Source organism: Neofelis nebulosa, chromosome 7 (genome assembly GCF_028018385.1).
Source record: "Neofelis nebulosa isolate mNeoNeb1 chromosome 7, mNeoNeb1.pri, whole genome shotgun sequence".
Classification (NCBI taxonomy): domain Eukaryota; kingdom Metazoa; phylum Chordata; class Mammalia; order Carnivora; family Felidae; genus Neofelis; species Neofelis nebulosa.
The window spans coordinates 47,211,955-47,237,185 of record NC_080788.1 but is presented as its reverse complement, the minus strand read 5'-3'; the positions used below and the strand labels follow the sequence as shown (position 1 = coordinate 47,237,185).

Genomic DNA, 25,231 nt, shown 5'->3' with positions numbered 1-25,231 from the left:
AGTGATGTTATTTTCAAGCCTGGTGCTAAGGAATGACTGAAATTCTCTAAGCTAACACAATGAAGCACAGTATGGAATTAGTCATTCAAGGGAAAGGTCCATCAGAAATTCTTTTTCGCATTATGTTAGCTGTCATCCCTCCAGTTTTCTCCAGTCCTATAAATAAATAGCACACAGTGAACCTGGTAATGCCCCTTCAAAAAATGGGTGGTGTGTGTGTAAGTGTGTGTGTGAGGGGAGGAGAACAACAATAACCAACATTTGAGCACTTCTTCTGTTCTAGGGAGTATAAGAAAGGTAGGGAAGTAACTCTTGACATGGAAAACTTACAATGATCATATCTCATTTTATACAATGACTCCTTAAAGGTAGATTTACAGAATGCCCTACTGTTGTTAGTTTAGGGAAACCAACAAGTACTAAAATCATCCACCAAAGTAGGACTAATTTCTGTATTTTCCCATTACAGAGAAGATCAGGCTTAGAGAAAAACCACACATTCTGAACCTCCTAATATTATTCCAGAATTGCACAGAATATAATTCTGAAAAATTCTTTACACATTAATATCATTTGCTTTTCTTATATGTTACATCATTTGTCCTTAAGATTTACCTGTGTCCTTATACATAAACAAATACAAATGGGATTAATTACAGGTAGATTAAGGCACAAATGAGAAAGGTAAATTTTTTAATAATAAAAGTAAACTTCAAAAGACTATGTAAAAGAATACCTTGAAAAACCTGGAATAAGAACGGATTTCTTTAAAAAGACACCAAAAGCGGGCGCCTGGGTGGCGCAGTCGGTTAAGCGTCCGACTTCAGCCAGGTCACGATCTCGCGGTCTGTGAGTTCGAGCCCCGCGTCAGGCTCTGGGCTGATGGCTCGGAGCCTGGAGCCTGTTTCCGATTCTGTGTCTCCCTCTCTCTCTGCCCCTCCCCCGTTCATGCTCTGTCTCTCTCTGTCCCAAAAGTAAATTAAAAAAAAAAAAAAAAAAAAAAAGTTGAAAAAAAAAAATAAATAAAAAGACACCAAAAGCACTAACCATAAAGAAAAGATACAAATATTCCTCAGGGTTCCTGGGTGCCTCAGTCGGTTACGTGTCAGACTTCGGCTCAGGTCATGATCTCACAGTTCGTGAGTTCAAGCCTCCTGTTGGGGCTGCACTAACAGTGCAGAGCCTGTTTGGGATTCTCTCTCTCTCTCTCTCTCTCTCTCTCTCTCTCTCTCTGCCCCTCCCCTGTGTGTGTGTGTGTGTGTGTGTGTGTGTGTAGGTGTGCGCTCTCTCTCTCTCAAGTTAAAGAAATAAACTAAAAAAAAAGAAATATTCCTATTTGCATTTAAAACTACATGACAATTACACTAAAAAAGAAGAAGAAAAAGCACAAGGGGGCAGAAATTTTTCACACTGTATATAACTGTCAAAGAATTATAATCCCAAGTACATAAAAAAAGGCTACAAATCATTAAAAAAAACATACATATGCAAACAGAAATGAGCAAATGACATACTAGCCAACTCACAAAGGAGGACAGCCAAATGGCCAATACACATATGAAAAGATACTCAACCTCACAAGAAATCAATGCAATGCAAATTCAAATAGCAATGAGATACCATTTCATACAGACTGGCAAAATTTCAGAAGTATGAGAACTCCGTATTTCTGAATGGAAGTGAGGTGACGATAGAGAGTAGCAGGTACTTTGATACCTGCTGGGGGTAGTGGCAACCAGTGTAACTGTGTTGGACAGAAATTTGGCAATCCCTAATTAAGATGCAGATCCACATACCCCTTAAGCCAGCAATAATATCACTTCTAAGCATACATCCTAGAAAAGTCTCTCACCCAGGCAAGTAAGGAGATATGCTTACGAACATTTAGTGCAACATCACTGTAATAGCAAAATGCTGGAAGTATCTTAAATGTCAATTAGTAGAATGAATGAAAAATTGTAATATATTCAAGGAATGGAATACTCTGACAATGAACGAATGACAATGTAAGCATTGCAAGTACATCCAGTAACACAGAGGAATCTTGAAAATAGCATGCTATGAAAACAAAGCAAACTGCAGCACAGTACCCTTTGTGTAAAAAAATTTAGCATGCAAAACAACAGTACATATTGTTTACGAGTACATGCAGGTGCATAGATACGAACACCTATGAACACCTATGAGGAAGATACATGCCTCTGAGGAAGGAACGGGGAAGTAAAGAAGGGAATGGAGGGGCGCCTGGGTGGCGCAGTCGGTTAAGCGTCCGACTTCAGCCAGGTCACGATCTCGCGGTCCGTGAGTTCGAGCCCCGCGTCAGGCTCCGGGCTGATGGCTCGGAGCCTGGAGCCTGTTTCCGATTCTGTGTCTCCCTCTCTCTCTGCCCCTCCCCCATTCATGCTTTGTCTCTCTCTGTCCCAAAAATAAATGAAAAAACGTTGAAAAAAAAATAAAAAAAAAAAAAAGAAGGGAATGGAGGAAAGCCACAGGTGGAGTTTCAATGCAGTATTTCTTTAAAAAAGAACAGAAGCAAATATTGCCAAATGTTAAGAGCTAACAAATCTGGGTATAGTTATACATGTTTGTGATATTATTGTCTGTAATCTTCTACAGGCTGAAACATTTCATTGTCTGTCAAGTATGTCCTACGAAACAGCGCTATTGGTCTGCAGAACCTGAAACATCTCTTTACCTTCTGAATACTCATGGTGCCTTCAGGACATTCATCTCAAGCATTTGCACCTTCTATTATGCACCATGTGTGTATGTTCTCACCCCATACCCAAGTGGGAATCCTCTCCAGCCTCTTCAGGGCAGGCCCCACAATCTATGTGGTGTTTCACGCCAGACAGTGACTAACAATGCTTTGTACACAAGCAGTCCTAAATAAATGTCAAATGAATGAACAAATTAATAAATTCAGACAAGCAAAAGGGTAGCTCTGGTTGTAGTTAAAAATGACCTCGAAATAATAGAGCTAGATACCCTTCCCTGTGAAAATCAAGTTACACTGGTATGTTGGGGATCAGACTGTAAAATACAGATGAGCATTGCAAGTCACTAGTTTCAGGTTTTGCTAGGGAATTTAACCAGTCATACTGATTCCTGATCTCCCAAAAAAGGATTCAGTGTAAAAGTAAATTTCTACACCTAGGGAAGAAAGACTTTAAGTTATCCTCTGTAGATTTCTATAGATATTTCCTAATTTTATCTTATCAGGCAAGTTCTTATTTCCCCTTTCCCTTCCCACCCTCAACACTCCATCAATACACACACATCAGCGCAGAGATCTGGTGTGTGTATTGTTTGTGGGCACTGGGGAAAGAGGGAACCAGGTTACATTTGCCTGTTACTAGGTTTACTTAAAACCACAATATTTTGCAAGATCCACTTACCCAGAGGTAGGTTCCATCATACGTGTGGGAAGAGCCACCCACTTATACCACTTTTTGTTTGACTAAGTTTAAGAAGTCCCTAAAAATGACCTGGGGCAAAAAAACAATCCCTAAGAGTCAGTGGACTTGAAATCAGAAGACATAGGCTAGAGGAATGAAAAGTATGTACAAGAAAATGTATAAAAATATATCTTTAATTATTTGGAAATTTCCTCCTTATATTTTATAATCAATGAAGATTGGAAAGTGTTTGGGTACTCATGATATCCTAAATTCTTTGTAAATAAGAAACAGGTATGTCTAGTTTTTAACTGGACAAGACGTTTCATCTTTCCAGAGATCTAGGAGTAAAGCAACTGTGACTCTGGCTCTCCAAAGGTCAGATTGTGACGAGGAAAGGAAACAGAGCAGATAACTGCTTCTGGAGGTACCAGGGCTGAGCTGAAGTGAAAAGAAAGGTTCTTTCTACAATAAAAATTAAAATGTTCACTCACAGACATTCTAATTGTTAACCACATTCTACAGAGGTCAATAACCCCCCGTGTTTAGCCCCAGGGAAATTTTGTTGAGAGCCTAGCAAAAGTCTAGGTGGTGAAGCACCCAATTATTATTCCAACTGGAATTTTCAAAGGCTGGAAGTATTTCCAAATCATGTGACACAACAGAGCTGTGCTGTAAATAAACTCACTGAGAGTTAAGATTTTGAAGGGAAACAATGTAAACCTGGCTTCATCTTTTTTATTTTTTTTTAATGTTTATTTTTGAGAGAGAGACAGAGACAGAGTGCAAGTGGGGGAGGGGCAGAGAGAGAGGGAGACACAGAATCTGAAGCAGGCTCCAGGTTCTGAGCTGTTAGCACAGAGCCTGACGTGGGGCTAGAATTCACAAACTATGAGATCATGACCTGAGCTGAAGTCAGACCCCTACTCAACTGAGCCACCCAGGTGCCCCTTTAATTTTTTTTAATGTTTATTTTGAGAGAGAGAGAGGGAGAGAGCGCGCGCACTTGCCCACATGAGTGTGGGGGGGGGCAGAGAAAGAGGGGGACACAGAGTCTGAAGCAGGCTCCAGGCTCTAAGCTGTCAGCACAGAGCCTCACTCAGGGCTCAAACCCACGAACCATGAGATCATGACCGGAGCTGAAGATGGACACTTAACCCACTGGGTCACACAGGTGCCCCAAACATAGCTTCATCTTAAAGGCCAAAAAACAAGCAATGGAGAAATGCCAGAGGTAAGAAATTCCCAATTTGGATAATCTCATATATCTGAAAGGTAAAATGGAATGGAGCTCAAAGATAGATCTGAAAAAGCAATTAAAAATTATCCAAAGTGACATTATGGCAATCACTTCTATATGCATCAGATTTGGTGTCTGAGGGGAAATTACTGGTTTTGAAATGATTTGTTGCAGCAAATAAAGAAATTAATGAAATGCTAGAAGGGCTTTCAAAATAGTCACTGCATTTTACTTTCTGGAAGCTGCCAAACTGGGCAGTCAGAAGCAATGAAAAGTCTCTTTAGCTTTAAATTATAGGAACTAAGATACCTTCCCATTTCTAAAAGGTATATATACCATCTGAGAATGTACTCAAATGCTGCCATATCTCCCAGATTTATGTGCCAAAGACCTGGCAACACCTTTGCCCAAACTACTTAAAATGCCAGAAACGGTTGTCTGCCATCTGACAACTAGGGCAAGCCACCTGGGTGTACTGAGGCATATTAATGCCAGATTTCGCCACAGTGTCAGGTATCTAATTTGATTCTTTAAAAACCAGCTGGGAAACTGTTTGATTTAGTGACTTTTTAGTAAAGAGAAGACCTTAGTAGAGAAACTGCCAAGGGATCTCATTTGATGGAAATGTAGGGAAAACATATAAGGGACCCATAGCTACCCAGAATATTAAACTCTCGTGGCTAATTAAAATAGTAAACAATGGCCTGTCTTGTAAAACCTTACCGACCATACAATTCTGATCTTTCTTAAAGTGGGCTTGCATTAATTCGTAACTACAAATGTAAAAATGAAATGGAATTAGCCCTTGGCTAACTATCATTATATGTACTTTCACACAGTTTTTCATTTAGCCCTCACAACAACCCCTAGTAAGTACATATATGACCAAGGTTTGAACAAAGACCTACTTTAACTCAGAGCCTTTCTTTTTCCAAATCAAGAACTTACAAACTTTTTCTAAAATATAGGCCATATAGTCTCTGTTGCAACTGCTAGACTCTAGCATTGCAGTCTAAAAGTAGCTCCAGACAATATATAACTGAATGGGTGTGTCTGTGTTCCAATAAAGTTTTATTTACAACATCACGCAGATAGTCTGTAGTTTGTTGACTACCACAAGCTGTCACTGAGATAATTAAAGCAGACAAAAATATACACCAGTATTTCTATTTCATTATCCAACTGCGAAAGACTAGAGACAGAAGTGCATATGTTGGTATTTGAGATGTTTTTGGTCTGCTCATATTTGAGATGTATTTGATCACTGTGCTTGTGTAATGCAACAGAGAACTTATATTATGCATGCCTGGCTTCTCTTAAGCCTTGCTGCAAGGGAATCAGACCTCACACACAGAACAGGCTCCTCAGAGTATCTTCCACCCTCAAATAGAAAATCTATTATTCCTCATTTTATAGAAACAGACGACAGAATTGCCTGAGCAAATGATGATTCCATATGGTAGCAGAATCCTGTACAGAAGGCATCAGGGCAGGACTCCAAGAGAATTATCTATTTCAAGCCCTACAATAAAGTTGTTTAGCAATAAAGTTCTTTTGCAAATCTGAGGTTCCTATAAACATGAGGTGTTATTCATAATTTATGATAAAAACAATCTTGATTAGAGATTTGGGAACAATTAGACCCACACCATGTTTTAAGAAATAATCTCTGCAAGGCACCTGGGTGGCTCAGTTGTTAAGCATCCAATGGCTCAGGTCACGATCTCACAGTTCATAGGTTCGAGCCTCAAGTCTGAGCTGTCAGCTCAGAGCCTGGAGCCTGCTTCAGATTCTGTCTCCCAGTCTCTCTCTGCCCCTGCCCTGCTGGAGTGCTTGTGTGCTCTCTCTCATTAAAAAAAAAAAAAAAAAAAAAAAGAATCTCTGAAATAGGCAAGAATCTGATTTTTTAAAAAAGTAGAACATAAAAAGTAGTTAATTTAAAGTCAGGGAATCAAAAGCCACATGATGTAGCTTCTTCCTAAGAAGAGTAGACCAGCACATATTCTCCCCATGTTTGCAACAGAAAGAACACAAAAAAAATAAAGATGTAAACTCTCTCTCTCTCTCTCTCTCTCTCAAAAAAAAAAAAAAAAAAAAGTATGTTACTGTTAGGAAAAGCGAAGTGTATTATGGTCAGGAAAGATCCATCAGTTTTTTAAAAGTCAAGGCCAAGGTCTTTCTTATCAAGTATTTCTACTTCTTCCTATTCGCTCTCCTTCAAAAGGTTTTGCAAGGATCAGATATGGTACACATTAAAGTGCTAGGTAAACTATTAGACCCTATAACCAATGTAAGTGGCATTATGTATTTTTTATCATTATTTGTTACTACAATGATCAACTGAACTACTGCCATGCTGACAATTTTTGGCGATCAATCTTTCTAATAAGATCCTAAGCTCCTGGAAGGGAGATGCCCAATTAGCTTAACAAGGAACACTGTTGTTAGGAATACTAACAACACTCAGTGGTCACCCAAACATCCTTTGGACAGAATTGAAATTGACAGCAGAAAATAGAAAATGTTCAATAATAAGATTTTAAACAAACAAATAAATAAGTAGAAGTTACCCAATGCACATTTGCTCTGATTTTCAGTTGTCTTTTATTTTTTCTCTTCTAGTTTAGTAGTTTAGTAGGTTAGTACTCCATTAATGTTCCTTTCTTCCCTCTGTTCTAGCTCCTCACAGAATCAGATGCTGGAAGAAAACACAACCCTTTATGTTACTGTCAATTATAGGCATAAACTGTCACTGAAAAAATGCTCAACACAGAGACAGCACAATGCCTCTGCGTGTGTGCACGTGTGTATAATGGGGATGTGGCAGTAGAAAGAAACTAGTAAAGACAGAAGAGACGACAGAGACAACAGACAAGGTAGGGGTGGGATAAAGACAGAAAGATTCCAAAGACCTTCTGGGAATCTGGAAGAAATCTCCCCTGCAGTTAAGGGCAGTCGGCAAAGTGCTAGCCTTAATTTTACAACGTGTGAACTCTGATAATATATTCAGCCATACAAAGTTTGAAAAACCGGACTGATGAAACAGAAACAACTCAGAAAAGTTTTAATTCATAGAAACACACCTAAAACCAATCAGATTCCTGCAATAGCTGGCAAGCAGTCTTCTGAGGATCAAAGCAGGAGAGTACACGCTGTCTTGGCCTTCAAGTGGTCACCTCGCTACTTGTTGTTGGTAAACTTAACGCTTTCTTGACCGATGCAGTCTTTTCTTTAAAACAACAACAACAAAAACACCCATATTCCTTAATAAGGAATCATTTTTAAAACCTGGGATCTAGACTGCTTCATTAAGGAAATAAAACTAGATCTATACCAATGATGGTATTGCCACTGATCATTAGTCTAAATTGGGTACTGGAACTTCAGACAGGTAGGCTTATTTTAAGAACTAAATGTAAAATCACTACAAGAGCACAAGTTAAGCCCTTTCAGTATCTATGGGGACTGGACTGTAATTCTGGAGTATTTTCACTGGACCTTTGACAGACAAAGATGTAAGTTTTATTTCTAATAATCTCTCCCACTTCCCCCTTCATAAAAAATGAAAAATACATCAGATCATAGATCTTAAATGCAAGATCATAAATGCAAAGTTTTCTAAATGCATGCAACTTGAAATTCTCATAATCTGACATTTACACGTAGGCAGTGGCTTTATGTTGGTCCCCAAATCACATTTACAAATCTTATCGTGATACCCTTAAAGATGCATTCGTTCAACAAGACAAAAATGATGAAGGATCCATCTTGTTTATCCTGCACGGCTTTGTGACACAAACATGGGATTTGTTTCCTATGTGTTCTTCAACAAGCCCTACAGCATAGTAGTTCTTTAACCATTACTCTTTCAAAAATCCCTCTCATGAATGTGGTACTACTGTTCTAAAGGACGAACTGTCATTCTACCTTGTTCATTCTTCTGCTTGAAATTACCAAGATAATATCCCTCACTTCTGATCATAAGTGAGTTTTTAAAAACCTTTCCATGGATCCTATTTTTCCTTTTAAGTAAAAAAACCATTAGCCTCAGCTACCAAAAGAGCAGATTCTGCTCTTCACATTAAAAAAGCTGCTCACCAAAGACGGCTTGTGTCAGAAAATTTAGAAGTCTCACTAAAAAGCTGGGGGGTGGGGAGTAAGCTGCTGGGAATCTTCACAGATACCTGATTTAACAAGGTTTTGTGAAAAGAGCTTGCCTTTAGATTAGCATTACTCAGTGTTTATGAGGGTTGTTTGTCAAGCCAAAAATAAGGCGCCTCCTCCCCACAAATTAAAAGAGTCAAGTTTCGATCCATTATTTCATTTCTGATTGTTTTTCTTTGCAATAAGTGGGAAAGTGGATACTGGATAAAAGTCTCCTCCGAGCTAAAAGACTCCACATTAAAGGCTTCATTTAGCTATAAATCAGTTGTCTTTCCTACTGGGGGAGAACAAGAGAAAAAGGGAGCGGGGGTAGCTGGAGAAAAAAGAGAACTGGAAGAGCTTCCAAATTAAATTCCGAAATACCTACTGCATACCTAAAAGTCCTTTCCGGGGCTGTGAGGAAAATCCCAATGAAAAGCTAAGACTAAAATCGAACCTTCCAAAGTATGAGAGTAGGGTCCCGTCTCACCGGGAGATCCTGAATCTTAAGATCTTTAAAGAGGGGCTGGAGAGGTTAGCGACCCTCATAAAACAAAGCGTTTATGCTGTGTATTTCCCTGCTCGTTCCCAAACCCAGAGTTGTGCCACGCACTGGCACTATTGTTATGCAAACAATGCCTAAATGGCTGTAACCACTAACGACCTCCCATTAAAATGGCTTTCAAAAATTTGTCACACCATCTAAAAAAGCTAACAGGTACATCAAATCCATCATAAATCGGGCACTTAGAACACGAATCACCTTGATTTGCATCCTAAAACTCAATGCAAGTAAAATTTCAAAATTCGGATATTTAAAAAATTTCTCTTTCAACCATTAAGCCAGAACCAAACAATACACTTCTCAACAAATTTAGTTTATCCTGTAGTAAGAATGATGGAAAACAACTTTAACCGTATTGTGTGTCTGGGAAACGCGCTTTGGTTTATCGGGAACAATTTGGGGTAGAAATCAATTGAAAGTAATAGAAAAACAAGAGAACTGTAAAATGAGCTCCAAGGAACATGGCATTAAATCCCATCTTTCTCCCCCCACCATGTTATAACTTTATAATCACCCCGTGTATCTAATCAATATATTTTTTTCCATGTGGAATTCGTAGAAAGTGAATTCAACTCCCATTAATGAAGGTAGCGCATGCATATCCTTTTTTATATGGCCCAGCAACAAATCCTGCTTGGCAAACCCAAAATGTCAGGGTTCGTTATAAAAAATGATTTCTTTTCAGTCCGAGAGCGAGCCCGTTAATGCACAGCAATTTCGAGAGTTTCTGCGTTGTCCAGCAGAACTGCCACTGCCTACAAATGCCGAACGAAATGCCCAAGCCGGAAGCGCCGGGAGGCAGCGTCCAGGTTTCGGCGCGATGCGTTAAGGGCGGCCCGAGCTTCGTGCGCCCTGTCGGCCCCTCCCGAAAAGCCGCTCCGCACCGCGGGCTTCCGAGGTCGGAGCGGGGACTAGCAGCCCAGCGGCCCCTGAAGGCGCAGGGCCGCTGGGAAAAGCGGCCGGGCTGCGTGGCCCACCTGGCGGGAACCCTTCTAACCCCCATGAGTCGAAGCGGTGCCGACGCCTCCCCTGCGACAGTCCGGACCCCGCGAATCGGATCAGGAGGCAGCGGCAGACGCAGCGTGGGTGAAGAGCCGTTGACCGCGACCCCCAGCGCCGCGTTCAGGTTGGGGCGAGTCCCCGAGGCTTCCCGAGTCCCCGACAGGCCTTCGGAAGCCCTAATCCCGAGGACGGGGCGTCCCTCTGCTGCGAGGGGATGAGAGGCTGGCCCCGGGCCCCGACCCGTCACGCCGCCCTACTCCCCTAACAGATCAGGGACAGGAAGGAAGGTTCTAGAAAGCCTCGGTGGACGGCAGGTCCTCGCCGGGCGCTTACCTTGGTGTACTTGATTTCGAGGTTGGGCGTGGGCGACGGCAAGAGGTGCAGGGACGCCATGAGGGCGGCGGGGTCGGCCTTCACCTCGCCCGGCATCTCGATCTTACTGGAAGTCATGGTGGCGGGCCGAGGTCTCGCTCGCCCGCGGCGTGGGCTGTGCGGGCTGTGCGCGCGGTCGGCGGGCCGGGGGCGCGCTCGCCTGTATATAGGCAGGTGTCAAGCTGGGGCTCTTCTTATTGGACGTGAGGGCCGAGGCGCGGGGGGCTGGTCCATCCTACCTAGGACGCCCGGGCGCAGCCCCGATTTACATAAAGCCCGCCGCCCGCGTCGCGCGATCCGTTCGCTCCGCGCCCACGGTCAAGTGCGCCTGGCGACTACCTCGGCCGCGGGGACAGGCCCAAGCCGCCTCCACCGCCGGCCTCGACGGCCAGAGCCCGAACCGCGCTGCGGCCGCTCGGGGCTCCGAGAGCGGGACCGGCCTCGCTCCCGTCCGGGCGGCGGCGGTGGGGGGCGCACCTTAGCGGATGTCGGGCGTGGGTCGTAACCCCAGAAGCCGCACCGGCGGGGGCTGACGCGGTGCGTTGGAGTTAGCTCTCGGAGCTCAAAGGGCGGCTCTTGGGGCGCCAAGCGGGCTCGGCAGAGGAGGGGGTGCGTCAGGGGCCCCTCCCTCTCGCGTCCCGGGGCCCTTCTCTCCCGGAGACCCGGGGGGCGCCCTCCGCTTTCTTTCTTCGGGCAGGCGGCCTAGCACACACCCACTCCCCTCAACGGAGCCGGAGGTGCACCGCGGCCGCAGGGTCCTGGTCAGGGAGTGATGAGTGCGAGTTCCTCGCCCCACACTTAAAATTAAGTATCCCCGCCAGGCAGTCGACTCCGCGCGGCCCTCGCCCAGCTTTTTCCGCCCAGCTGCTGCCCTCTGCCGGCCGGGACGGCCCCGGGCGGTCCGCGCTGCGCCCCAGGATGAGGGCGTCGGTCCTCTGAGGGAGTTGGCGTGTTTCCTTGGCCCCTCTGTCTTTCTTCTGGGATGCCCCCTTCTAGCTCTCGTTCTCCTCGCCCCCAAATAACTCAAGGATATACTTGTTTTGTTTTTCTGTTATTTTTCACGCCAACAGGTGAATGTCCCTCCAGACATTGGGTTCCTCGCTTTACTGACCCTTTGGGTTTGAGCTTCTGTATTTATATCCCTTTAATGTAGATGTTTACCTAGCTCCAACAGGCCTTCTTTTAGTTTGTGGGATCCTAGAGGTGAGCATATAGGTGTACGTCAAGAATCCAGAGATTCCATCCCAGAATGGGCTTTGGGCTACAAAATCTGGGCTTCAGATAAAAAGACCTTTATAGGTCATGTCTGCTCCTCGCTCCCAGTGCAAGCTTGACAGGGGCCTACTGATTCTTATCTTAAATGCCATTTTCAAAGCCCTTAGAACCTCATTTCTTTGGCTGTTAAGGGTCAGCCTGAAGAAATTTCCCCTTGGATACTTTTCTTAATTAAAAGTGCCTGACACTCAGTGCCTGAATGCTAACCAACAGTAGAAAATAGACAGAAATATTTCATTTTAGTATTAGGTCTATAGAAATAAATTCCAGCCTCTCAGAACCCAAAGTATCTACCCAAGTTTATGTGAGTGAATTACCTCAGCCTAAGCAATAGGTAGATCTCAATTCACAGAGGATCGCTATGGCCAAAAATTGTATTTTAGTTGACAGTATATCTTCATGAGCTATAGTTTTGTTTTGTTTTGTTTTTTTAAGGCTTGGAGAGTTGGAGATATAATTGAGGAAATAAATAAATAAATACATAAATACATAAATAAACGAAGTCCAGGAGTTAGTTGGGGAGAGGGGGAGAAGATAGTGGCAAGGGGAATCAATGGTGCTTGTGGAACAATTTTGCAAACATGTTTTGCAAGGTGCCTTACTAGAGTTTGGGTTACAAACAAAATGGATAGCCTTTGCCATCAGTGAGCAGGAACCCTTCCCCACAGGGAGGTAGATCACTATGAGGGACTGTGGGAAAAAGTTACAACCGTATGCTCTGGGACTCTACTAAGAAAGAGGTCAGCTCTCTGGGAATGCTGACCTTTGAGCTGGGCCTTAAAGGAAGAGGTGGAGAGCGCCTGGCTGGCTCAGTCAGTTGAGCATCCCACTCTTGATTTTGGTTCAGGTCATGATGTCACTGTTTGAAAGTTCAAGGCCCACTTCAGGCTCTGTGCTGACAGCACGGAGCCTGCTTGGGATTCTCTCTCTCCTCTGTCTGTCCCTCCCCTACTCATGCTCTCTCTCTCTCATAAATACATACATACATACATACATACATACATACATACATACATACATACATGAGGTGGAGCTTCCTTCCACAGGGGAGAAGAGTACAGAATAGGTAGGAGGGTCCACAAGAGCAAAGGCATAAAAATTGGAGAATGCTTTGGTGGGAGGTGGAGAGAGAGGCATCAATGTGGCTGGAGCAGCAGCAGATGAGGCTGGCAAGGCAGTTGACTCAAGGTTGTAAGGACCTTAATTCTTGAGATGCTAAGAAACCATCAAAAGAGGGGCACCTGGGTGGCTCAGTCAGTTAAGTGTCCGTCTTTGGCTCAGGTCATGATCTTGAGGTTCGTGGGTTCGAGCCCTGCATCAGGCTCTGTGCTGACAGCTCAGAGCCTGGAGCCTACTTTGGATACTGTGTCTCCCTCTCTCTCTGCCTCTCACCTGCTCGAGTGCTCTCTCTCTCTCTCTCTCTCTCTCTCTCAAAAACAAATACACATTTAAAAAAACCTGAAAAGATGTTGAGCATGAGGAAAGGGGAATCTGTATAATTTAAACAGATAAATGAATACTGTCAGGAAAGACTCACAAAGTAGAAATAGTTGAGGTATATTCTTCTCAAAGCATGAGACAGACTTGTTCATCCTTGAGGCATCTCTTGCTTGTGGACTCTAGTTCTAGCACTGTGGCTGGAAAAGCTCTCCCAGGGAAGAAACAGTATGATGGAATTGTTAGCATTCATTACACAGTGAGGTAGAGCAAGTAAATAGATCCCTCTTCCTGGAAATACAAATCAAAACCACAATGAGATATCACCTTACAACTGTCAGAATGGCTAACATTAACAACTCAGGAAACAACAACAGATGTTGGTGAGGATGCAGAGAAAGAGGTCTCTTTTGCGTTGTTGGTGGGAATGCAAGCTGGTGCAGCCACTCTGGAAAACAGTATGGAGGTTCCTCAAAAACTAAAAATAGAACTACCCTACCACCCAGCAATTGCACTACTAGGTATTTATCCAAAGGATACAGGTGTGCTGTTTTGAAGGGGCTCATACACCCCAATGTTTATAGCAGCACTATCAACAATAGTCAAAGTATGGAGAGAGCCCAAATGTCCACTGACAGATGAATGGATAAAGAAGATGTGGTATATATATATATATACAATGGAGTATTACTTGGCAGTCAAAAAGAATAAAATCTTGCCATTTGCAACTGTGTGGCTGGAACTGGAGGGTATTATGCTTAGTGAAATTAGTCAAAGAAAGACAAATATATGACTTCACTCATATGAGGACTTTAAGAGACAAAACAGATGAACATAAGGGAAGGGAAACAAAAATAATATAAAAACAGGGAGGGGGACAAAACAGAAGAGACTCTTAAATATGGAGAACAAACAGAGGGTTACTGGAGGGGGTGTGGGAGGGTGGATGGACTAAATGGGTAAGGGGCATTAAGGAATCTCCTGAAATCAATGTTGCACTAATTTGGATGTAAATTTTAAAAAATAAAATTAAAAAAATAAAAAAGAGATCCCTCTTCTCCAGGCAGGAAAGGGATCTCTAAGCTTTTCCTCATAAACAGTTCCAAAAGGTCTAGTGCATTTTTATCCAGTTCAAGATGGGGGACAAGATTCAGCAGAAAAGAACAGTGAATTATAATTACTTTTTCAGCATACGTTTTCTTTGTTCCTGTTTGTAGGACTTACTCTGCTTTAACTCCCTTGTAAGGCTGCTTTAACCTCTCTTCTCACATTCTTAGTCTTCCCTTTTCTTCTCTTTCCTTCACTATCTTGTTACTTTCTCATTTTCTCTTTGGATTTCACAATGGTTAAAGTGGCGATCTTCCCCACCACTACCTTTTGATATCTAGCATTTTGAATTCCAGTCTTTTCCATGATTTGGTTAAGAAACATTTTTTTCCCACCCTTATAATGTTTCCTTCTCCCACCCTCTCCCATCTGTAATTATTTATTGTTTAGGATACATGTTGTTTATAAAACCCCTTGCACAACGGAACACAGGCTACAGCATGATCTATTTCCTTGTGAAAACAATTTATTAGGCCTGGTGGAGCCAATATCCTGGAGTTGTAGAGGAGAAAAATAAATTCTTGCCTCATATTTCCTCACCTAAATAATAGAATGCAAAGTTGTAATTTTAAGGTATTTGCCTTATGTGAGGTTTGATTTTTTTTTTTTTAAGGTATGAAACCAGAGCAATTTAGGATTTTTTTTTTTTTTTGCAGTTATGCAGGAACAAATTGAGAAACATGCTTTAGAAAATCAGTGAAGGAAACCAAATGGAGCACAAAGATTCCTCCCAACCAAGGAACACTTTTGGTTTTGACAATAACAATGTCCAGCTTGAACTTCGAGCTTCCACATTCAGGGGCTATCGCAGCCTCAGGTGGCCCTGCTTAATTGCCTTCCTGTTCCCATTACTAACCATGATGACAGCCTACCTTTTCTAACAGATATACTCACATTTTAATTTATCTGCAAAAATAAATCACACATTATAGCATTTCTCTCTTCCGGGTTAATTGAATCAGTTCCTTAAATGTCTCTAAGTCTAATGATTTAAAAGGAGCACATTGTTTGAAATTTTTAAAAATTAGGGGCCTTGGGTTGTATGCAGAATGATCTCAGTGCTTATTTCAGATATAAGTGTTTCCTAATGATCTCATTCATCTCAAACGGGATATATGCTCAGCTACTTTATTTAAAATGTTTCCTGAAAACTCTAACAGAAAAGCTTAATGCAAAGTATATTTATAGAGAAATGGTATTTAATATATTTTTAAAAATCTTCTAAAGAACTTTACATGTTTTTATCCAGAAATGCTTAATGAAGTATTTTAGACCCATTATAAATACTTCTGTAAAACAAATTCACTTATATTTTTATTTAACGTGAATATTAACTTTTTATTTAGGATCTAAACACTCATTTAATTATCCTGTTCCTTCCAACATTTAGAAGAAAAGAGGCTGAGATTGTGGCATTTATTAACCATAAAAATTCTCTACATATTAAGTCCTTCATACCCCAGTGTGGCCTCTGGTCACTGTATTCTATGAAAAGGGGTATTTATGGTTGCAGGGATTAGATTCCTAATTGGTTATGACTCCAAAAATAATATTTTGATACAAAACACACTTCTTTCCCTTTAAAATATATCCTCCACCTTTTGGGAGCCTCGAGAGGCTATTTTAAAAGTGGAAACTAGATTCGTCTTTGTTGTAAAGCCCAGTTCTACCTCATATATGTTTTAGAGACTTCAATCTAGGGGCAGGGATGAGCTCAGCACTTTATCAATAATCAAACTTAACAGGCACAGGGAGAAATTAAAATCCCAGCTATGCAGCCTTCTCTGCAGGGCCGGAGGAAAAGGGCATTAGCGCCCTCTGCAGTTGATGGCATGTATGTGCAAATGAATGTGAAATGTCAAAAAGCAATAGTTTGGCTTTAGTGTATTTTATCTGCTACTGATGAGATATGTTTGGAGATGTTACAGTTTTAATTTGAATTAGGTTGGAGGGGGATGAATCTCAGAATGCAGAAAAATTTCAAGCTGCAGTTAATTTAGGAGAGGGACTTTCATTAAAAAAGCTTTTGACTTTTAGGAAAAGAATGGTAGTGTTTATTAACCAAGTTTACCACAGAAAGTGAAGTACTTAGACCCCTACCGTCTTGCTCACGGAGTAGTTCAGAGCATGCAGTATACCACAGCAAGTCATATGGGTGTGTCTCAGATTGGAAGCAGCTATTTTATCATGGGGAATGAGAAAGGGTTGCTCAGGGTTGCACGCTCCAGAATTTTTTTTTCTTGCCCACATTAAGTGCTTACTTTGTAATTAAGTTAAGTTGGCTTTTCTGTTTTCCTTTCGTGTTCCGTAATTTGCGGTTTTGCTTTTACTTTTAAAATTCCTCACATCTACGCATAACTCTTAACTGCTATGACTTCCTAGCCCTTCCTAGGGCTCTCCCATTCTTAAACATAAGCTCCTTCCCCAAGTCCTTCTGCCCTTATGCGGTCATTCATCCAAAGGGTCTTTGTTCATATGAAATTGTCATATGAACATTGATGATATCTGGGACAGGGATCCATATTCATGTTCACTAGAAGATGAGGTAACTGAACAGTCATTGTCTCTCTCTTTCACATGCTAGAACAAGCCATTGAAAAGACAATGAGGAACACTTTAGATGTCTTGACCACAGAGGGGGAATGCCACTTCTTTCTTCCCTATCACCCAGTTCAATCTGTGAAAACACAGGGCAAAAATGGGAGGCATTCAGAGCCAAGACACTGACATCCAATTTGAATATCCAGCCCCAAACCAAGAGGACAGATCTCTTGCTTCAGGCATACATATTCCCCCTTTCAGGGCATCTGGGACTCCTTGGTTGCTGGTGCTAAACATAGATTTTTCCTCCCTCTGTCAGTCAGATAGCTCCAATTGAACAAATATTTACTGACAATACATTATGAGCCAAGCATTGACATGGAATCTATGAAGAACAAAAAAGAAGTGTGTGGAATGATGGGGAGGCTGCATCCTTCAAGGGCCAGATGAGACAGGAAAGAAGTCAGACGATACAGTGTAGAATAAGAGGGAAAGGTGGTGGCAGACAGGCAACAACCTATTCACAAATACTTTTATCAGCCTTTTCATGGACCTCACGCTCTTCTAGGTGCTATGGGGGTTATAAGACACAAGTGGGAAAGATAGTAGCTTCCAAAACATGGACCCAAAAGGAATTCCTTTGGCATCTTTTAGTGTTAAGCCAGCTAATGGGTTGTTGTTGGTTTTTTTTTTTTTTTTAGTTTTATTTATTTTGAGAGAGAGAGAGAGAGAGAATGTGCACATGTGAGCGGGGTGGGGGCGTGGGGACTGACAGGGGACAGAGAGAGAGGAGAGAGAGAATCCCAAGCAGGATCCACACTGTCAGCGTACAGTTTGATGTGGGGTTTGAACTTAGGAACTGTGAGATCAAGACCTGAGTCAAAATCAAGAGTCAGATGCTTAATAACTGAGACCCCAGGCACCACCATCCCCCCAGCTAGTGTTATTGGAGAGGTTAAAATAGCTATTTGTAAAATTGTAATTCCCAAAAGCAAATACTCAGAGCTGAGATTCCTTCCACTTCCCAAATCCAAGTTAAACGTCCTCAAGTGTAAAGCCTTTTGGTACAGACCTAGCCAGAAGAGAAAGTAGAGGGACCAAGGGCAGTTGATCTTTCTCCCTCACTTAGGAAGAAAAGAAAGTGTGTGTGACATTAGGTCATGTATCTAATGCTTCCATACCTACTGTGGATTGATGTTGTCACCTCACTTCTGCTTGGTTGGTGGGGGGGGAGTGGGTGGGGTCAGATATTCATGGAATAGTCCAATGGTTTTCAACCCAGCTTCCAATTATAATCATTTATGGTGCTTTACGGAAATATGGAGGCTGGGTCCCACATCCAAAGATTTCAGCGAGTCTAAGGTAGGGCCCAAGGCACTGCTATTTTTAACAAAGCTTCTAGGTGTCTATTAAGGCACAGCCTATTTTAAGAACCACCGGTTAACCCACAGAAGGTTAATTCAGAGGAGTTACTTGAGTCCACTCTGCCACCTCTGGATTGGAAAAGTGGATTCCATGCCTCCTACTCTGTAGTGCTCTTTGATTTGCTATTTTTAATTTACTATTTGAAAAACACATCAAGCCTCAAATGGATTGACCTTTCTGCTAATGTATTTCACCTAAATTAACAGAGGCAATTAACTAATTTATATTGGGATTGTGCACTTTCCAGTTCACATTTATCAACTCTTAAATGCTCGATCGGGTGTTGCAGTTTAAATTTTTTATTATTACCCTTTAAATCTGAAGGAATGTCTTACATCTAATTAGCCAAACTTACATATTCAATTAATAGATTCATTACAGGCTAATGAATATGGAAGCTGCACTAGGGTAACATCTGCCTGCCAGTTCAAAGGACTCAAACTTTGCTGCTGCTATGAAAAAAGGAAAGTCTGCTATAGAAGTGAAACAACTTGAACTTGCAGTTTTAACATTTCTGTGCGCTATAATACCTGCAAGGAGTTTTAGGGGCCGGCTGACATAGAAAATGTAATATGCGGTCCAGAGATAACTGCCTGTCCAGAAATATGGGAATCAGAATTGCAAAAGAAATACACCTCCACAGACCCTTCTCAGGATGAAAACTGTGCAGCTCTAGATTTTCATCTCAGGTCATCTAGTTTTTCTAACCTGAGTTTTTCATGAAAAATGCTTAAGAAAATAAACTCTGAGAAAATTAATACCACAAATTAAACAGAATTTTAACTTACTGTAATATACTTTAGGATCATTTTAAAATCATGGGATTTTATAGATTTGAAAATATAAGCAGACATTATTTTGGGAACTGGATATTCCAGTAATATTTGAATTCTAGGTAAATCCAGAGATCTAAAATGAACTTCCGCAATATTTTCAGTTATTAAAATTCTGGTATTTTATTTCTCTGGCTAGGAAAAAAATAGATATTTTTAGTAATTATGAAAAAGCCACGAGTTTCAGGAAAGGTGGCTGAGAGCTAGAATTCATTTGAAAAACTCTTTTTAGAGATGGCAAGATTGTGGGGAAAATAATCAGAACTCCCTTCCCAAGCATGTGATAGGTCCAACATTGGCAAGAATTGAACAAGTGACTTTGGACTCATGTCTGTGACGTGACAGTAGGAGTGTTTCAGGACATGTGCATGCTACCGTATTGGGGCATCATAAGTCTTTTTTTTCTTTTTTCACTTCATACTCCTTACATTCAAGCTGCCACTTGACTTATGAGAAGGACCACATTTCTTTCAATTACAGGAGTGCGTAGTCCCAATGTCCTTGCTATAGAATCAAGTACACATTTGTCAAATATTCTTAAAGTGAATTACTGCGATATTCATTATGTCTACTACTGAAGAAAGTTTCTAATGTGCCTAGCAAGGGCCAGACTCCCTGGGCCATGACAAAGAAAACCTTAAGGTCTGGTCACACCTCAAGGAATTCATAATTTGATCCTCAAAAGGAAAATCTCTATGATTGACAACACATATACCCAGGCCCACAAGATTCACCGTGTTTCAAGGATGGCTTATTCTCTTCAGTATCTGAAAAACAGTGCCTGTGTGAGTAAATCTTCCCCGTGTTGCTCCCAGTAGAAGAAACACAGGGGGGGAAAAAGGCACCAGGTCTGCTCAGGGGGCCTGGAAGGAGAAAACATAAGCAATTCCTGGGTAGGAGGGATGTCTGTCTTGGTACCCTTGCTATTGAGGGCCCTGATGTTACAAATACAGAAAGAGCAAATTTAATAAAAATACCCAGGCACCTAGATCATTCAGGATCTAGCTTTCAGTGCCGGTGAACCCTAGACATCCACTGTCACCACTAACACAGTTCAGGGCCCAAGGAGATGCTCTTCCTCATCCCTTGTCCTGTGTCCTGAAAACAAAAGAAAACATTTGAATGCTGGAAGGTTAGTGTGTTAAGCATCGTCATCATTAACACACAGGCAGGGTCTGAGCAGTGCAAATGTGGAGATGAGGAAAAGGACAATTAGCTAACTTGCCAAGTCCTTTTTCTCAGAGAGTATGAATATAACAGGCTTCCAAAGTAGAAGTATTTCCCAAGAGGGCCGAGTGTCCGTGTTCTTGCTTCTCTTTGTATTCCACTGGGTGGCTTTTCAGGTAGTCACAAATTAACATGGTATTCTTATCAGTTGTGTGTGTTAACTGGGATATTTTGCAATATTAAATAACTTATAATACTATAAAACTTGTATATATGAAGGTCTAGAAATAACATAAAGTATGATATTCTTTATCTTGGCAGCTAGACGGACATTAAACTCTAGAATTTCTAATAGTTACATTTTTTAAATTAAAAAAAATTTTTAACGTTTATTTTTTGAGAGACAGGGAGAGACAGAGCACAAGAGGGGGAGGGGCAGAGAGAGAAGGAGACAGAAAATCTGAAGCAGGCTCCAGACTCTGAGCTGTCAGCACAGAGCCCGACATAGGGCAAGAACTCACCAACTACCAGATCATGACCTGAGCTGAAGTCAGACCCCTGACTGAGCCACACAGGTGCCCCTATTTCTTTAATTTTTAATTCCAGTATAGGTAGCATAAGAGTTATATATTAGTTTCAGGTGTACAATATAGTGATTCAACAATTCCATGCATCACCCAGTGCTCATCATGACAAGTATACTCTTTAATCTCCATCACCAATTTTACACATTCCCTTACTCACCTCCCCTCTGGTAATCATCTGTTTGTTCTCTATAGTAAGAGTCTGTTTCTTGGTTTGTCTCTTTCTCTTTTTTCCCCTTTGCTCATTGGTTTTGTTTCCTAAATTCCACACAGGATGAAATCATGGTATTTGTCTTTCTTTGACTTATATCGCTTAGCATTATACTCTCCAGCTCCATCCATGTTGTTGCAAATGGCAAGGTTTCATTCTTTTGGAATCATTATTTTTGGAATATTATTTTGGAATAATATTCCATTGTATATATATACCACATCTTTATTCATCTATCCATGGACACTTGTGCTGCTTCCATAATTTGGTTATTGTAAATAATGCTGTTATAAACATAGAGGTGCATGTATCCCTTTCAGTTAGTGGTTTTGTATTTTAGGGGTAAATACCCAGTAGCATGATTACTGGCTCATTTTAACTTTCTGAGGGATCGCCATACTGTTTTCCACAGTGGCTGTACCAGTTTGCAATCCCACCAACAATGCAAGAGGGTTCCTTTTTCTCCACAACCTCGCCAACCTTGTTGTTCTTCTGTTGTTGATTTTAGCCATTCTGACAGGTGTGAGGTGATAGCTCATTGTAGTTTTAATTTGCATTTCCCTAATGATAAGTAATGATGCGTGTATTTTCATGTGTCTGTTGGCCATCTGGATGTCTTCTTTGGAGAAGTGTCTGTTCATTTCTTCTGCCCACTTTTTACATTGGATTATTTGGTTTGGGGGTGTTGATTTGTATAAATTCTTTCTACATTTTGGATATTAACCCTTTATCAGATATGTCATCTGCAAATAACTTCTCCCATTCTGTAGGTTGCCTTTTTGTTTTATGATTGTTTCCTTCGTTGTGCAGAAGCTTTTTATTTTGATGTTGTCAATAGTTTATTTTTGCTTTCCTTTCCCTTGCCTCAGGAGACATATCTAGAAAAATGTTGCTGTGGCCAATGTCAGAGACATTATTGCCTGTGCTGTCTTCTAGGATTTCTATGGCTTCAAGTGTCACATTCAGGTCTTTAATCAATTTTGAATTTATTTTTGTGTATGGTGTAAAAAGTGGTCCCATTTCATTATTTTTTAGGTAGCATTATTTTTTAACTTCATTCTTTGCATGTAACTGTCCAGTTTTCCCAACACCATTTGTTGAAGAGACTGCCTTTTTCCCTTTGGATTTTCTTTCAGCAAAACAGGGGTTTTCTGTTGTGTTCCTGACCTAGGTGTCCCTGTTTGTGTCGGTACCATACTGTGTTGATCACTACAGCTTTGTAATAAAACCTCAAGTCTGGAATGGTGATACCTCTAGTTTTACTTTTCTTTTTCGAAATTGCTTCAGCAATTCAGGGTCTTTTGTGGTTACATACAAATTTTAGAATATTTTATTCTACTTCTGTGAAAAATGGTGTTAGTATTTTGATAGGGATTGAATTAAATCTCTGGATTGCTTTGGGTAATATACACATTTTAACAATATTTGTTCTTCCTATCCACAAGCATGGGATGTCTTTCATTTCTTTGAGCTGTTCCCAATTTCTTTCATCAATGTTTTATAGTTTTAAGAGGATAGGTCTTTCACCTCTTTGGTTAGGTTTATTCCTAGGTATCTTATTATTTTTGGTGCAGTTGTAAATGGGATTGTTTTCTTGATTTTTCTTTCTGCTGTTTCCTTATTAGTGTATAGAATGCAGCAGATTTCTGCACATTAATTTTTGTATCCTGTGACCTTACTGAATTCATTTATCAGTTCTAATAGTTTTTGGTGGAGTCTTTAGGGTTTTCTATATAGAGTATCATGTCATCTGCAAATAGTGAAAGTTTTACTTCTCCCTTACCAATTTGGGTGCCTTTTATTTCTTTTCATTGTCTGATTGCTATGACTAGGACTTCCAGTACTATGTTGAACAAGAGTGGTGAAAGTGGACATCCTTGTCTTGTTCTTGACCTTAGGGGAAAACCTCTCCGTTTTTCCCCATTGAGTATGATGTTAACTGTGGGTTTTTTGCATGTGGACTTTATTATGTTGAGTCTAATAGTTTCATTTTTACAAAAATATTTTGTGAGATGTAATTATATTTAAAAAAATTTTTTTAATGTTTATTTATTTTTGAGAGAGGGAAAGAGAGAGAGGGAGAGAGAGAGAGAGAGAGAGAGAGTGAGAGACGGAGCATGAGTGGGGGAGGGGCAGAGAGAGAGGGAGACACAGAATCCGAAGCAGGCTCCAGGCTCTGAGCTGTCAGCACAGAGCCCAACACGGGGCTCGAACTCACGAGCTGTAAGATCATGACCTGAGCCGAAGTTGGACGCTCAGCTGACTGAACCACCCAGGCACCCCTGTAATTATATTTTTTTTAACTGGATAATTTTATTCATAAGTTTGATAGTCATTAATTTTAATTTCTATTTTGTCTTTTTAATAGAAAATTTTAAATAGCTTAGAGAAAACTTCTGAAAACATCTATGAGAAATATTTTACTATTTCTATTTTTTTTTTTTAATTTTTTTTTCAACTTTTTTTTTAATTTATTTATTTTTGGGACAGAGAGACAGAGCATGAACGGGGGAGGGGCAGAGAGAGAGAGAGACACAGAATCGGAAACAGGCTCCAGGCTCCGAGCCATCAGCCCAGAGCCTGACGCGGGGCTCGAACTCACGGACCGCGAGATCGTGACCTGGCTGAAGTCGGACGCTTAACCGACTGCGCCACCCAGGCGCCCCATACTATTTCTATTTTTATTTAATTCACATTTCTGATTAAATATAGTAAAATTTGTACACTTTAAATATAATTCCTTCTTAAAAGAAACTTTAAATCACTGCTGGCAATATCATCAAATTATGTGAAATCTTGGTTATGACAATATAGTGATTTTGATTAAATAAAGGCAAAAGCTGCATTTTGCATTTTGTGGAATATATAATATATATAATTTATGAACCATGCAAGTCTTTATTTTATTAGTTACCCACACAATGCTACACATCAACAGAACACTTAGACGTACACAATGATCATGAAATTCGGTAGTCTTGATATTTTGCTGGCTTTCAGCCAAATAAAAAGTATAGCTTTCTATATTTAAAAATTTTGCCATCATGAAGTTCTATTTGTTAAATCAGAAGAGAACACTATATTTAATAAGTGGTAACATTAGATAAAAATTGTAAAATATTTAAATGTATGGTACTTGGGTCTCCATTTGTCCTCTTTATCTGGACTCAATGCTGTTAGGGGTGGGCCCAGATATAAGGAGTTGTTTTTCTCTGTGGGCTTAAGAGACTGATGTTTCTTTGTGTCCTGATTCCATTTGACTTCTCAGAGACTCTTGGCTAGTTGGCAACTGTTTTCTTTTGTTAACTATCCTGTGATATTCCCCTTGTGTATTTTTAAACTTTTCTCTGAAAAGGTGTGTAAAGTATTCCTAGAAACACAATTTGATTTTGAACTTAATATGTTAATTGACTTTTTTTTTCAGTGGTTTCCATCAACTGTTAACAGACTGAATCAACCCTGTAGAGATTTTCTCTACCTTGTGATCATTGTTTTCCTTTTTTCTATGTTCCCTATGCTGTACTTCTCATCTCCATTACTTACTTATTTTATAACTGGAAGTTTTTACCTCTTAATCCCCATCCCTATTTCACCTGTCATCCCCACCAACTTCCCGTACAGCAACCACCAGTTTGTTGGTTGTATTTGAATCTATTTGTTACTGTTATTACTTGTTTATTCTTTTGTTTTTTAGATTCCACATGTAAGTGAAATTATGTGGTATTTGTCCCTCTCTGCATGATTTATTTCACTTAGATTTTTACTCTCTAGATTCATCCATGTCATTGAAAATGGCAAGATTTCATTCTTTTTGATGGCTGAGTAATATTCCAGTGTGTGTGTGTGTGTGTGTGTGTGTGTGTGTGTGTGTGTGTGTGAACCATATATTCTTTCTCCATTCATCTTTCTATATTTGGGCTCTTTCTACAAT

General features: G+C 40.7%; 1 protein-coding gene across 9 annotated transcripts in view; it reads right to left on the bottom strand.

The window, feature by feature from the left end:
- Positions 1 to 25,231, bottom strand: part of ALDH1A2 (aldehyde dehydrogenase 1 family member A2) — a 133,289-nt gene that overhangs the window by 90,066 nt on the left and 17,992 nt on the right. For 6 of the 9 annotated variants that reach the window (XM_058737591.1, XM_058737592.1, XM_058737593.1 and 3 more), the window contains exon 1: positions 10,682 to 10,880. The exons of 1 other annotated variant lie outside the window; for it this stretch is intronic. In XM_058737591.1, coding sequence (XP_058593574.1) covers positions 10,682 to 10,798 — 117 coding nt within the window. In that variant the 5' untranslated portion in view covers positions 10,799 to 10,880. Of the gene's footprint in view, positions 1 to 7,208; positions 7,337 to 9,176; positions 9,317 to 10,681; positions 10,881 to 25,231 lie in introns of those variants that run through there. 2 more of the 9 variants (XM_058737596.1, XM_058737595.1) reach the window with 2 other exon arrangements.